Source organism: Epinephelus lanceolatus, chromosome 19 (assembly GCF_041903045.1).
Source record: "Epinephelus lanceolatus isolate andai-2023 chromosome 19, ASM4190304v1, whole genome shotgun sequence".
NCBI classification, from domain to species: domain Eukaryota; kingdom Metazoa; phylum Chordata; class Actinopteri; order Perciformes; family Serranidae; genus Epinephelus; species Epinephelus lanceolatus.
The window spans coordinates 36,961,306-36,977,525 of NC_135752.1; the positions used below are offsets into that span (position 1 = coordinate 36,961,306).

The 16,220-nt window shown below is 41.4% G+C and overlaps 1 protein-coding gene across 3 annotated transcripts in view; it reads right to left on the bottom strand.

Moving 5' to 3' along the window:
- Nucleotides 1-16,220, bottom strand: part of wdr7 (WD repeat domain 7) — a 142,280-nt gene that overhangs the window by 68,079 nt on the left and 57,981 nt on the right. For 2 of the 3 annotated variants that reach the window (XM_033646545.2, XM_033646546.2), the window contains exons 20-22: nucleotides 15,038-15,184; nucleotides 9,163-9,281; nucleotides 8,421-8,544 (exon numbers count right to left, since the gene is read on the bottom strand). In XM_033646545.2, coding sequence (XP_033502436.2) covers nucleotides 8,421-8,544; nucleotides 9,163-9,281; nucleotides 15,038-15,184 — 390 coding nt within the window. The remainder of the gene's footprint in view (nucleotides 1-8,420; nucleotides 8,545-9,162; nucleotides 9,282-15,037; nucleotides 15,185-16,220) is intronic. The other variant, XM_078161858.1, reaches the window with a different exon arrangement.

The following is a 16,220-nucleotide window of genomic DNA, read 5'->3' on the forward strand; positions in this document are numbered from 1 at the left end:
GGCTAATCTCTGGGAAAACAGCCTAATTAATGAATTACACACATGCACACACACACACAGCCTCATTCCCTGTGCAAGAAAAAAAAAACATTTCAGAAACAACATCATTTGGGTTGGAAAAATACCCAACACACAGGAGTTGATGAGGACGCAGTGAGTGCAGCAGGAAAACACTGTCATTACACCGTGTGTAATTACATTGATTAATCCTGGTTAACACTGTGCATCATGTTCCAATTAACCTGCTCACACACGCTGCCGACAGCTCGACGTAATGACTCTGTACGGCTTTATATCACACACACACGCACACACACACACACACACTGACAGAAGGCCAATACACAGCCTGGTGGTTGATTATCCGTCTCCAACGTTAAAGTGATAAAAACTTAACTGAACTTAATTAAAACATAACTGATGCTTCGCTGTGATTGGACGAAAAGACGGACTGATGTTTCTGCATACAACTGAGCTCTCTCTGTTTCTCAGTTCAGTTTCAGTCACATGAGCTGAGTCAAACTGAATATTTCCAGCAGGCGAGAATGCTTCTGACAGAGACAATCAGTAACTGATATACAAACGGGCATTTGGGGGGTGAAGTGTTCCTTTAAGATGAGGGAAAGATCGCAGTTACATTATTAACTGCAGGTCTGTGACAGGACCAAAGTCAGGCTTCCATCTTTAGAGTCAGGCGAGCTACACACCCACCCACCCACCCACCACCCTGACCTCCACACCTCACAGTCCGCCTCACTACATAAAGGACACGCCACCTCCTGCAGTGACACCTGATGTAAATCATGAGGTGCAGCGCGCTCCGATATTCTGCACATGGCTGATGGATTACTTTGCACAGAGGAAATGATGTCACTGTAAGAACTTTCTACAGTTACGAAACTGTGTCTCGAATAAACTGCTGAGTAGATTTGGCTAATTCTGCTCTGCGTATGTTGTCTTATCTTTTACACACACACACACACACACACACACACACACACACACACACACCCACACACCCTATAACTCAGCTGTCCCGGCCAAGGGAATGAGAAAGGGAAAGATGCAGGAGTTGAGGGAGGTGGAGGAGGGGTGGATGACAAGGGGGGGAGGAGAAGGAGGCGTTCTGCCCTGCTCCAAGGTCAAGCTTGTCATGTCAGCCATGACACATAGCTCCCAGCATGCCTTGTTAACCTCCAGGATCCCGTCCTCCTCTCCTCTGTCTGTTGCTCTCTTTCCTCCTCTGTTAAAAACCTGCACTTCCTGTTCTTTAAATCACAGAGGCCTGTCCTCTTTCTCAGCTCCTATTTCGTTTTTATTCTGACCACTTATTTGTTTTTTGCAAGGTTCATTTTATAGACTATTAAAAAAAATCAGTGGAACATTTTGATTCAGGGTTGGAGGGAAAAAACGATACAGCACTATATCACAATATTTAGCCTGGAAATACTGTTTTAACACGTGGACACCAAGTATGATTTTTTTAAATCATATAAATTGTTAATACTGCAAAAACAAACTAAACTATTGAGAGCTTAATAGAATAATAAAAGCAGATACACTTTCAGTCCACTATTTTGCTCCAATTAAAATGGCTGAAATAAGATGCTTAGCCATGCTGGAGTATACGCATCATTTGCAACATTTTCTCTAGGTCTATTTTTATGTTCATATTAGTAAGACAAATTTGTTCGTCCTGATGTTACGTGTGACGTGACGTGTTAAGACAACAGAAAATGCTCTGTTAACAAGTACAGTCCTCATGTCTTAAGACATTTAACATTAGGTGCAACCATTTCACCAGTTTCGGAGAGGAAGCTGCTGAATTCAGTGTCATTTTCACACAAGTGTCCACTAGATAGTAGGGGTGGGAAAATGTTTTTTTGTTTCTTTTTGCAATATCGTATCGTCACACAGTGCCAAGTATCAATATTTCTATCATACAAATTACTAATATTACAAATACAAATCAAACTGTAGGTAGCCTACTACAATAATATAATCAATTTCTATTTTTACATTTCGCTGCAAGTAAAGTGATTGAAGTGAGATGAACAGACTGAAACCTTTATCTTATTAGATCAAACAGATGTTGACAAAAGTTTTACTTTGGAGACATTATTTTTAGCTTTACAAAAAGCTAATTAATTGCAATATATACTGTTGCAATACTCAGCATATCACAAAACGTATAAAATCAAGTGTTCCCGCACATTTTCATGGACGAATTTTCAAAACTTTTCCATGACTTTTCAAGGACCCATAACAATTTTTTTCTTGCCCAACTTCAAGCTCTATCAAAAAATAATTTCAGCTCACTGGCATCAGGAAGGGAGAGAGTGAACAGGCTGAGAAAATGAAGAAACGTACGTGATGGTGAAGAAAACTTCACACAATGGCGCGTCCCACAGTTACGTACCTCGACAGCTACAGAAAATACATTTGTCGTGATGTTACATTACGCGGAAGGCTAACTGTGAAAGACTGCTGTAACATTTTCATTACACACAACAAAATTCCATGATTTCCCCAAAGCGTTTAATGACTTGTAATAATTCCATGACTTTTCCAGGTTTTTCATGACCATGAGAACTAGGGCTGCCTCCTAATAGTCGAGTAAATGTCTGTCAGGTCAGTTTCCTTTTAAGCATTTGCATTAGTATTTAATCTTGAATTATCTTTGGAAACATTTCACCATTTACACACATAATTCACTTACGTATTATATCTATTCTTCATTTTTCTATGTGTTTAAAACAGCAGGACGACCTCCAGTCTGTTCAGTGTCAGCTATATTTATCATGTTTCTAATTATTTTCAATTTTCATTACTTATTTCTTATATGTCTTGTTTGTATTTTATTGTTTTATACATCTAAAAAAAACTACATGATGCAGAAGACTGTGCAGATACATATATTGGTGAATATAAGGCCGTTCAACTTCACCTCCATCCACCCAGCAAGAAGAAAGGAAGGATAAAAGAAAGACAGAAAGGAGGGGGGGTAAAGAAAAGATGAAAAGGGAAGAAACAAAAACTGGAAAGTAGTAATGAGGAGGAAGAGAAGAAGAAGGAGCAGGACAGGTGATAAGAGGAGGTGAGGAAAAGGAGAGAGAAGGAGAAGGAGAGAGGGGAGAGAAGTGGAAGAGAGGGAGGGGCAGAGAGGTGATGAAGAAACAGATGCAGAGAAAAAGGTGAAGAGGACGAGAGGAGGAGGCGGATCTTTCACAACAGCAGGTTCATGAGTTAAAAAGACACACACACACACACACACACACACACACACACACAACGGGGTGTTTGAGGCAGCTCGTAAACTAAAGACAGAGGAAATGGTGACTGCTGTTCAGTGATCAAAGACACAGCTTCACACACACAGTTTGACCCTGAAAACTGTGTGTGTTCATGCGTGTGTGAAGGCTGAACAATGCTGGGGACTTTGTTTAATCAAGTGTGTGTGAATATGAGAGTGTAAAGTGTGTGTAGAGAGTCTTTCTCCCGCCCCCACTGCTCCCACTGCTCCCCCCTGCAGCTCTGAAGTCTTCCACCCCAGAGATTAAAGCTCAACACTCGTGTTTTATCATTTGTTAGCATTTAGGTGCAGCGTGTCGAGCTAGCGCAGGCTGCCAGATGTGATCGCGGCTCCAGCTGTTGGCCATTGTATAATCCATGGTCCATCAATAAAGTCATAGACAGCTTTTTTGATTATTAAATAATTGTTTTAATCATTGTATTCGAAGCAAAAATTTAAATATTTGATGGTTCCAGTTTGTCAGATGTGAGGATTTTGTGCAACATATTTGAGTTTTGGACTTTTGGTCAGACACATTTAAAGACACCACCTTAAGTCCTGCATGGGTTCATGTTTGAAAACCTGCAACCATCCATACCCAAAATTGGCTGCCAAAAAACAGGTGGGTGTTAGTTTTTGAGTTTTAGAGGTGTTGGTAGGTGCATCTTAAAACTTTGGACAGAGCCAGGCGAGCTGTTTCCACGCACTTTCAGTCTCTATGCTGAGCTAGGCTAACCATCAGGCCTGTCACAATAACTTATTTATTTATTTAACCAGAAAAAAATGACTCACTTTTGGGTTTCATTTGCCCGACTGGACAACTGTGTGAGGCATTACACTTCCCCAAAAACAGAATTTACTTCATCCAGGCAAGTGTTAACGTCGAGACAAGTCTTTGAGTGCTGCTGGACATGATATTCACGATGATTCCAATACTGGAAATTCACCCCAAACAACTTCTTTGAGTGTTTGTTTTTACCACAATCTGTGGCCAGTTTTTCTCTGTCTCTGAGTGCAGGTTAACAACTGCAGCTCGCCCTGTTTCCTTTGTGTTAAAGCCTTTTAAACGCTTCCAGGAGAACTGAAAGGTCACAGCCACTGTGTGTGTGTGTGTGTGTGTGTGTGTGTGTGTGTGTGTGTGTGTGTTGTCTGGTCAGCCCCATGCTGTGACACTGAGAGTCTGTCAGTGACTTGGTGACATTTCCTCGCACTAAAAGCTAATGGATAAATACAGGTGTCTTCCTTCAAACACCGACCACTCTGCTGCTGGAGAGGATGAGCTAAGAGACAGACACACACACAAACACACATGGATGGATGCTTAAGAGGTCTACAGAGTGCCCATTTGATGGCAGTGTCAACAATGTGAAAAAGGTCCAATCACTCCACTCATGTTACATGATCATCTTACGTGTAGGCCAACAGACTCAGTGTGTGATGGATGTACAGTACAATGTCAGTATATGATGGTGATGATGTCTTTATTTAACACTTACAAGTGTCAGTTTTCTAATCTGAATCACGTTTTACCGTCATTTCATCTTTGCTAATATTTTCATTTGTCTCCATCTTCCTCCAGCCGTCTGATGCTGGTTTCTGCCCTACTGTTCTGTTCCTGAGATATGATGCTGAATGACCAGAAAAGTGTTTTATGCAGAACATTATGATGTCACAGTGAAGCTGACCTTTGGCCTTTTGGATATAAAATGTCACCACTTTATCATTTTATCCTGTTAGACATCTGTGCGAAGTTTTGTCTTATTAAGTGTATGAATTCTCAAGTTATGGCCAAAAATATGTTTTGTCCAAGTGGATGTTTGTGCCAAATTTGAAGAAATACCCTCAAGGTATTCTTGAGATATTGCATTGAGTCCGACAGATGCAAGCACATACAGCGACCCACTGTCCGACACACATAAAGACAGAGACAGAAGGCTCGGTGGGGACGGAGCACCCGCCACAGCAAGCAAACACATTAGCCCCTTTTACACTGCCAGATTTTCTGCGAATGTTGGGCTGTTTTGCCGGCAAGCTGTGAGCGTTTAGACACACAGAGCCGGATTAGTGAGTTGATCCAAGGTGCCCAATTTTCCGCCTCGCCTTGTCCTTGCAAACGAAGAGGCCATTAACCGTCAGATGACGGGGACGGTGAAGAACGGGCCGACTTATGAGAGAATCGCAGAAGGACTGACCAGCCGCGGCTTCCCTCCCACGTCACTGTTAACGTCACACGCTGAGCTACACGTTTTGTCACTTGCTCACGCCCTCCATTGCCCCAGAAAAAGGGGCATTCTGTATAAACAAAAGTAGGTAGGCGGCATTTTACCACACTCCCCGATTTTGTTTTTATACTGCACAATTCCTATCTAAAAAGAGCTGCTGTCTGAGGTCACTTTGACTTGACCAGCAGACTTTACCACAAGCTTACTGGCTGTTGAAACAGGTGACGTGCTTCATGTTCTGAAACCATCCGCTGGCAATTTGACCAGCGGAGTTGTGGGTGACACCATCAGCCGGCTTGAGTCATGCTCAGGCGGTCAGTTAACACCACTGTAAGGTTCTAAAACAGTTTCATCTTGTCGCAAATCTTTGGTCTGAACTGCGCTCAAGATTTGATTAAGGTCGTACTCTGACCATGTGTTTACATTCAGACTATGTCCGTGTTCATTTGAAAACACCCTTTTCTCTCAGCCTGCCATGAACCAAAGAAACACTAGAGATAGATCATTCTAAAAAGCGGCCGGGAACACAGATTTGCATTTGATCTGAGCATGCTTCACCTTCACATGGGAGATGTAAAAGACTGACGGTGGTTCATTACTTACAGCAACATCTTTGTATTTCACCAGTACAGTTCAGGTGCTGTAGCGATTTTAACCTACATATCGGAGCTGTATCTGAGCAGTGTCGAGCTACTGCTGAGGCAAACGGAACATTTACTGCTGCTGTTGCACATTAAAATTGAACCAGGTCCGACACACCCTGTTTAACAGGAGGGAAGAAGGTTGGACTCTGATTCACAACGTGTGGAAAAATTACACACTTGGTGTTTAACAACGGACAGACCCGAGACCAGCTTCAGATCCAAAGGCCTCCTCCAGAGGATTCAACACATTCCCCGACTTTCCCCGTGATATTCCAGGACCAGCAGGAGTCATCTTACTCCCTGTTCCAGTCCTGCTGTGCAGCACACAGATCAAATTCAATGACCCTTTAACCTCGCTCTATCTCTGCTCCCCTCCACCCCTCTATCCTCCCTCGTCCCCTGAGGTCACCGGCCCATCACTCCCCCTCCTCCGCCTCCCCCGCCTGCGGTACTGCTGTGGTAACACAACACTGACCGGTGCCCGTTTCCATGGCAACTGTTCCCCTGAGAAACCCCCAGCATCCTCAGCAACCACAGGGCGACTCCCCAACACACACACACACACACACACACACACACACACACAGCATTTTAGTAGGCTGTTTCTAGTAAAAGAAGGTGGAGATTCACCTTTCTTCCCATCAGCAGGTGTAACTATAGACACAGAGAGAGGCATGGGAATATACAGAGGACAGACGGAGAGAGAAAAAAGACAAATGGATACCGAGAGAGGGGGATAAAGAGGAAGATATCTATTTGTAAAAGTAGGTCTTGCGTTGCGCTCATTGACAGCTGTTTCTCACAGTTAAAGAAACAACTGACCAATCTCTATTTTTAATGCCTGAATCGATAAAATATTAAAATGCGGAGGTGTTGCCGGTTTTATTATGGTAATCTATGACTAACATGACGTCATATCTGTTTTAAAAAACAAAGCCAAAGCAAGAAAGTAGACAGTGGGGCACGACCCAAATATAGACCTTCAGCTGCTTGAATAGCAAGTCAAATTCAGACAGCCCAGCACAAACTCCCTGCCAGATCATCAAACTTTCTGTTGCTGCCATTACACAGCCTGGCCGAATTCGAGTTGGTGCTACTAAAGGTTCATCTCTGTTAGGGCCGGGAGATATAACGACTATGTACGATATATCGATATACTTTCAAGCAAGACAGAAATTTAGACAACACCGTTTATATTGATATAGGGTCAAGTTGCGTGACATGACACATACCAGTGTGCATCTCTCCTCTCTCACACTCTCTGCACAGCTCCACCCCACTCACTCACTCACAACAACACAGCCGTAGCCTGACCAGAAATGTAACTACACGTCACAGCAACGCAGACCTCCTGTCTGTTTCTGTAAGCTGAAACCATTTCCTTAGTGGAAACAAAGCTTTTATTTACTTTAATGTCACAGATAAGAAATAATAAATTGTGAAGACAATAAAGCCTCCACAAAAATAGCATTTAAGTCTTGTGCATGATTTATCCTGACTTCATATGAGCAGAGGAAATAGGTAGGTAGGTAGGTAGGTAATAGATAGGCGCTCGCCTTAGCCTTCCTGGCATGAGGGTGCACGAGGGAAAAATGATGTCAACACATATTTAGATTAGAGCAAAACAAAACAAAATCACCCCTGCTCCCAAAATCAGCTTACAAGAACATGATGTTAGACTAAATGACCAAAGTGAATCCAAATGAACATTCAGTCTGGTTATCAGATTTAGGCGTGTACTTAGGCTCAGCTGTGTTTTTAGCTGATTGCTAACACTAGCATGCTAAAATGGCCCTTGTCGACACCAGCAGTTAGCATGTTATCAACTATTGGATGCTACGTTAAAGAACATTAGAGAGTACTCATCCGAATTAGAATTGTCAGACTCACGATGGACAGTTATCCATTTTATACCACACTTTGTCATTGCCACAATCCAGCTCAGGTTCGCTCAGAGATTCGGGCGTGTTATGCTAATGTAAAATTGATCTTCCAGCTTGCAGCAAAGATGAAGAGCAGGCGAGCTACAGAGGTCTGGTAAGATCTCTTCTTTCTAACGCCACACCTTCAGATTATATTATTTTAAAACTTGTAGTCTTCAGCCCCAACTGATGCTAACTTTATTACTATGCTTATATTTAGCCTGGTTCAGACTACGTGAAAACAAACTGAGCTGTAAACAAAGGAAGTTGAACACCAAGAACCAACAGAAACAAACACAGATTTCTTTCTTTCATGAATGAAGCAGTGTGAGGCACTTACGGGAGCTGACAGTGTCCACATACTGAGGCAGATAGGGAGCCCACATGTCGATGGTGTCCTTACGTCCAGATTGGCCGATCCTTCTCAACTCAGCCAGTAGGAGAGCTTGTGCTGCCTCTCGCACCTTAAAACCACAAAGACGGTAATGTCATGACTATTTTTTTTTTATAATCAAGGTCTCACTTGCAAAAGAGGTTTCAATCTAAATGTGACTTCCTGGTCAAATAACTGCTATGATTTATTTTTTGCTCTTCTATAGAGTCTTCAGATGAGCAGTCATGTGGACGACATGTTTTTTTATCGTCCATCAGAAAACGAGCAGACACGGTTCATTCATTGGATGGTTGATACATACTTGCCAACCTTAAGACCTCAATTTTAAAACCAAATCAGGGGGTCTTTAAAATTTAAGTTTCCTGCATTCCGGCGACTTAAAGAAAATGAAAAAGAGAAATTAATGAGTACTGCAGCAGCTTTTTTTATGTTAAATACTTGAACTTCTAGTAGCTGTAGGTTTTCTACTTCTACCTTTTTCTGTTTTCTCTGGTTCTGTAGCACCAATTTCAAAAGTGTTTGCATCTTTCTACTGCAGAGACATCCTTGACTTATTATAAGGCCATCTTTACAGCAATGAAACACCCCTTTAAGTATATAAATTGAGAATATAAACATAATTTTCAGAGACAAGGTTGGCCTGTAAGGCTTTGCTTGGAGCTGTGCATGCAATGTGTGTGTGTGTTACCTCGAGACAGCGGTCCTGCCACCTCCTCGCCAACATCTCCAGCAGAGGAGGTCTGAACTTGTCCAGGCCAAGGAGGTCAGGGAGCATCACACAGTGCATGGCTGCCAGCTGGCTCCAACCTGCACACACACACAAACACAAACACACACACACACACACACACACACACACACATGTATACACACAGTCAGTGTGGGCCAGTGGACAATTCTTTATTCCAAAGTCTCTCATGTGCTCACACACACACACACGTCTCACTGCTGTCACATAAAAACACTTCAGGACAGAACAATCAACATGAGATGATTGTAGAGCCGTAACAATACTGGTTTCTGAGTTTGTGTACAAGCTGAAATTTGGTTCCTTTAGTGGCGCTAGAGGAAAAGTCAAGGTTCACCAAAATAATTAGGGTTTATCCCCTGGAGACAAAGAATATCCTCTGCCAGTTTCTTCCAAATTCTGGTCAGTAGTATAAAGATATGCTGCTAACGGACCGAACCTTACGTCCATGACTCGAGACTGACATCGACCTTCTAAAGTCAAATTTGGAAAGAAATCAAATAAGTTCCCAAAATGTTAAACTACTCGTCTAAAAGTGTTTAAATCACTACTTCTGTCAGTTTTTTTAAAAGTTGCCCCTTCAGGCTGAAAACCTGATTTCCATGTGACCACAGTGAGTTTCTCACATTCTCACACACACACTGACTTTGTACTTACACACTAATATCCTCGTATAAAACTCACACTAACAACAGTTAAACACAGGGTGGGAATATAACTGGCTTATATTTACAGTCTTGGTTAGAGCAACGTGATTATTTCTGCTAACCAGAGCCTGAGTATGTTTGATGGCATTCAACAGGTAAACAACAGATATACAGCACTGCCAGGTGGATCCACACAAGCCTCATAACGATACCTTGGCATGATGAACTTGAGTGTGTTTTATTTCATTCAGCAACACAATGTGTGGAGGAATTTTACTTCAAAACAGAGGACAACATTAGAGAACAGTGAAGGTTTATAGGTGTTGTGACAGTTTTTCCTTAGTTGCATTAACCTGAGTGACTGATGGAGAAAGCTAACATTCAAAATGTCTTGGTATCGCTTTAACGGGGCTCAAATCCGGCTGTATCAGTCTGAGCCAAAAGGATGGCAAATATTTAGAGTTTACACCAAACACCAGAGAAATGTACACCAGCTTTTACACATCTGTGACAAAAAATGGACTGAAATGTTTACTTGCTGATACTCAACATAAACCAAGCACCTTATTCACATATATTGGTTTAATATATGGTTTCCAGAGAAGATGCAAGTATGTGAAATACACTCGAATGGACAGTGGATGGACTTTAAGCAGGAAAGAAATTCTGTACAAATTTCTTTGCCGAGGGCACCATGTGAACTTACCTCCGCCATTGAAATACACAGGGAAAACTCATACCGTTAGGCGTGTTACAGACATATCGCATTCAGGAGTATTGTATGAAGAGGTTGACAGATTAACTGTGATGAATGTCACAAACACAAATTACAATGTTGTCAGTTATTTGATATCTGTATTGGACCATAATAACCAAATTGTTATCAACAATCAGGAAATAATAATCAGTCAACCTCTAGTTGCAGATTGGCACGACTGTCTTGCAGAAACCTCAAATGTTAATTTGAATTATTTTGTTAAATTAGTTTCTGAAGTCAGATTCAAAACTGTGTCCTTCCCCTACCAGTATTAATGTCAATTAAATCCTGATCCCTTCTTCCCTGTTCAGACTGTTTCCTAAATTCTGACCTGAAACAGTGAAGCCAACTCACACTGAAGAACAGAATTGCGTGAAAAGAGTGTTGAGATAAATTCGATGTTACACAGATAGTGTTCCTCACCTCCTAACTTGGGTGTGTTGCTTCACTGGATTGTAGATTCAAGTGTAAGATGTGTTACTGTATCCCACTTAAACGACTAATGTTGTTATTTTTTTAAATATGCTTTTAGGCATTGGTCCCCAGAACTGTGGTTGACAATGACTACTGTGGCAGACACCTTCAACTGCAGCTAAAATAACAACTATCACTGCTAACTACTTTTACTACTGTTGCTGCTAACAACATCTACTCCTGCTAGCGCTAACGCTGCTACTAGTACTACTACTGCTGCTACTGGTGCAGCTGCCAACAGCAACTCTTCCTGCAGGTGCTATTAACTACCATTAGCAGAAACAACACTAACTACTACTAGTGATATCACTAGCACTACTGCTACTACTACATCTACTGTAGCTGTTACAACAGCTATTCCTTATGGCGCTAACACTTCTGCCTGTGCTGCTAAAAATTGCTACTGCTCTAACTAATACTGATGTTACTGCTAACTGCGCCTACTACTACTGTTGTTGCTGCAAACCACTATCTCTGCTGGTGTATCCACTACTGTTGGTACAACTAACTACTACTACTACTGCTGCTGCTGCTGCACTTACTAACACTGTCAGCAGAAACAACAGTAACTACTTACTACTACTACTACTTCTAGCAACAACTATCCTGCAGGTGCATCAGCAACCAACGATGCTACTAATTAAGACTATTACTGCTTCTACTACTACTAGTAGTGGTAGTTCAAGTTCTGCTATTGCTGCTGCTGCTAACAACAGCTATCCCTGCTGGTGCTATCAGTACTGCTGGTTCTGCTAACAACAACTGCTGCTGCTGCTGCTGCTACTAAGTACAACTGCAATTACTGATACTGTCAGCAGAAATACTGCACCTATTACTACTACTACTACTATTACTACTACTACTGTTGCTGCTGTCAACAACTATAATTGCTGATGCCCCTAACTATTACTATTGCTGCTGTGTCATTTATTAATACTGTTAGCAGAAACGACAGTAGCTACTACTACTACTGTTACTGCCAACAATGGCAATTCCTGCTGGTGCAAACAACTGCTGCTGCTGTTTCTCACACTGATGTTGCTGCTAATAGCAACTACTACTATAGAGTGCTGAAGTCACGCCCCTTCCGGTAGAGCTCATGGGACCTTAGATCGGAAAAAATATGAATGGCAGTGAATGAGGAGAGAAATATTATCTTTTGTTCCCGTTTGAGTTGTGACATGAAATCTAAATATATTGTTAATGAATTTAAAACATAAATTTTAAGGTCAAGAAAGTCATACTTTGTGGTAAAACTGTTGAGATATAAGCTTTTTAATTAGAAAGACTCAAGAGTACACAGGAGGAGGTCGCGTATGTGACGTCATAGCTTTCGCTCGCTTCCTGCAGCTTGGCCTCCCCGCTGAAATTCCACTGTTTTATGATTAATCGATTTATGATTGAAGATGTCTGTGTGTTTTGTGCCAGGCTGCAGTCGCTCCAAGCTGCAGGAAGCGAGCAAAAGCTATGATGTCACATACGCGACCGCCTCCTGTGTAGTCTTTCTAATTACGTTTTTTTCAAAAGCTTATATCTCAACAGTTTTACCACAAAGTATGACTTTCTTGACCTTAAAATTTATGTTTTAAATTCATTAACAACATATTTGGATTTCATGTCACAACTCAAACAGGACCAAAAGATAATATTACTCTCCTCATTCACTGTCATTCATATTTTTTCCGATCTAAGGTCCCATGAACTTCACCGGAAGGGGCGTGACTTCAGCACTCTATTGCTGCTCCTGCCAACAACAACTAGCATACTACTACTGCTACAATTACTAATACTGTTAGCAGAATCAACAGTGACTACTACTGCTACTACAACTGCGACCATCACTACTATTACTACTACCACTGTTGCTGCTGCCAACAACACCTAACATTGGTGGTGCCCCTTACTATTACTATTGCTGCTGTGGCAATATTAGTGCAACTGTTGTTGCTGCTGCTGCTGCTGCTACCACTACTCCTATTGCAGTTAACATACTTTCCTTATAGTATATACTGCTGATAATAATAAATAAAAATATAAATAATAATAGTCATCATCATTGGAAGGTTTCTGCAAGGCAGTGTTTTGGGAATAAACATAATATGAAAACATGACATATCTGCTACAGTTGCAGTTTTACCCCTACAGAAAACTAGAGGTTGGCTCTAAATACTCCTACTGGGAAGAATGCGCCTCTGTGTGCATGCTTGCTGTTTTCCGGCCAATATAGTCCAGTCAATATATAACCCCGACCAGCTATGTTTTAGTCTCTGAAAACTGGAAACTGATGGTCATCAGCTTTTAAAGGCACTTAATTTACCTACAGAAACCACAAAGGTTGAGCAGTTTAGAAATCTGAGAGCACATTCATTGTTGTGTAAGAGGATGGGGCCACAGGCCTTCGTGGTAAAAGCCAACATCCTGTTAAAAAAATGTTTATGATAGGTGTTTAAAAAGAAACATTCGGCTTTGAGAAGGACACCAAAAAGACTCCAGCTATAAAGTTACAATGAACACTTTAGTTTATTTACAAAAAAAAAATTAAAAGTGAAAGAAAGTCTTTGGTTTCTTAATTTCAAAACGCAACTTTCACAGAGTGTGCCTATTCAAAATTTACTTGCACAGGGTCAGATGCATGTGCTGTAGGTGAAAACAGAGGGTACGCTAAATGTTAATCAAGGGAATTTTGAGTCTTTGCTAAACACAAATTACATTTTTCATTTGATCTGTTTAAATTTTTTCATTGGTTTTATAATTTGTCCCAGTGACACACTCCCCATTCCATCAGGTGGAAATAGCAAGCATGCAAACAGTGAGCACAGACAAACTGAAACGTCGGGACACATGGACATTGAGACAGACAGGTAGACTTAGAGACAGAAAACACAGGACAGCATTGCACAACTGAAAAGAAATACAACAGACCAGGGTGTAAGGACTGTGGTCAATACACTCTCAAATGCATCAGTTCCAGACGTTAGCAAAGTCCACTTGTTTGCTGATGACACAGCTTTGTCTCGCCAAATTTTGCTGCACTGGGAAACTTGTCCTATCTGTATTTGTTATGATTATTGTCAGAAGTTATTGAATTTGAAGCAGATTGGCTAAAACTATGCAATGTGCACCTTTTCTACAAGTTGCAAATTGCAAGACCAAGGAAAAAATTGTGAATAAGATGTTGTAGATGTTGAAGGCAGGATTGAAATTTGATGTTTTTACTGTTTTTGCACTGGAGTATGTTATTACCATACTGCTGCCATTCTTAAAATTTTTCCCTATATCTAAAATATGTCAGGGATTAAGTAAAAGTCCTAGCTCTGGAAAATACTGCTGAACATATTGGCTTAATTTCCCATGATCAAGTCAGATAGATTTGAAATTTACACACTTAAACACTTGACCACTTCCTGTGCCAAGTGCATTGCAGCATTCACATTTGGAGACCCAAAACTATCAATTTCTCTGACTGACTGGATTGAAAGTGGACTGAACTCAGCTATGACAGACAGACAGATAAACAAACGGCACTGTAGACCAAAACAAGGACAAAGACGCTGCAACAAACTGGAGCAGGACACCTAAGGTCAAAACACAGGTTGCAGGGAATAGCAAGACTGATGCAAGACAAGAGATGACGAGACCCAAGGAGGTGAGAACCAGGGAAAAAAGTGGGGAAATGAATAACTAATGGAGTGAAGAGAGGGGAGGTGAAGAATTGTGATGGCATTGAGAGAGAAAGAGAAGTCAAGAGAACAAAGAAAAAACAGAAATAGGAATGGAGAGTGGAGACAGAATGAACAAAAGGAAAGACAGAAGGAAGGGATGTAGGAAAGAAGATCTAGGAAGCAAAGACAAAGCGCCTCCAAAGACAAACTAACTGAAAAAAAGGAGTATGACTGCGAGACTTTCCCTAAGCGGTACCCGTCAGTTCAGTCTGTACCTTCGTTGACTGAGGGGATGTTATGAGAAGCAGGGCCGGGGCTCGGGGAGCCAGGGGCCCCCTGAAGAAGGCCCCCAGGGGCCCCCGGAGCCCCAGCAGTGGTAGCAGCAGTAACAGTGCTGGTGTTGGCTGTGGCAGCTACAGCAGCTTGCAAAGGAAGAGAAGGAGAGAAATATTCAAGAAGAAAAGAACAGGTTAGGAAGATATAAATTTATACAGTAAATATGAAGAGAGAAGAAAAACAGTTAGGCAGCAGGGAGGAAGAAAATGTGTTAACAACACACAAGAACAGAAAACATATAGAAAAGAAAATAAAGGAAGGAGTCACAAGAAAGAGAGTAAGTTTAGAAAAAAATACCCAAATAGCATTTAAGTTGGATTTGCATCAACTTCAGCAAAACAAGACGTTGACCCAAAACAAGAACATTGTTATTGGACCACTCTGTAAAGGTTTTTAACACCAAAAATACATTCGAAACCTGCGCATGGCAACTAAAGGTGTGGTTAAGGTTAGGAAACCATTGTGGTTAACATTAGAGAAAGATGGTGGTTAAAGTTTAAAAGAAAAAATAAAAGCAGGTCTGTGACTGGACGTGATCTGCAGTCTCCTGTATGAAAGTCATACATGGTACAAAAACATCCACCATTAGCACTGAATGTTAGCACTGGACATATTTCAACGTTTCGTAATCATACAATGACCATTAGTCCTACAGTCATTGGCTGCAGGGAAACAACCCAACTGCGAAAATAACTGTCGGCACTGTACATTTCTGCAAACCACAGGTTCTCTGCATTTGTATGATATTATGTAGTGGACAGTCTACATTAAAACTAATGTTTAAACAACACGGTAGTTAACATGTGGTTAGGTTTCAACAAAAAAAAACCACCCATGTTTGGTCGCTAAAAAGCCGTTGGAAAAGCAGCAATGACACACTAATAAACAATTGGTCTCAAATTGTGGTCTGCAGCTTGGCAGGCATCTCGCCAAAGTGACAAGCTACACATCATCCCCTCCACCTCCAGATGACAAAGTCAACTCATACACTATGTCACTTTAGAAACCCTGTTATGATACATATCAAACATACAAATGTAACATGTCTGTAGTTTGCAGATGTGCACAATGCCAATATAGTCTTCCGGCGACTGGTCTGAGGAGAGATAAGTTGCAGAAAGT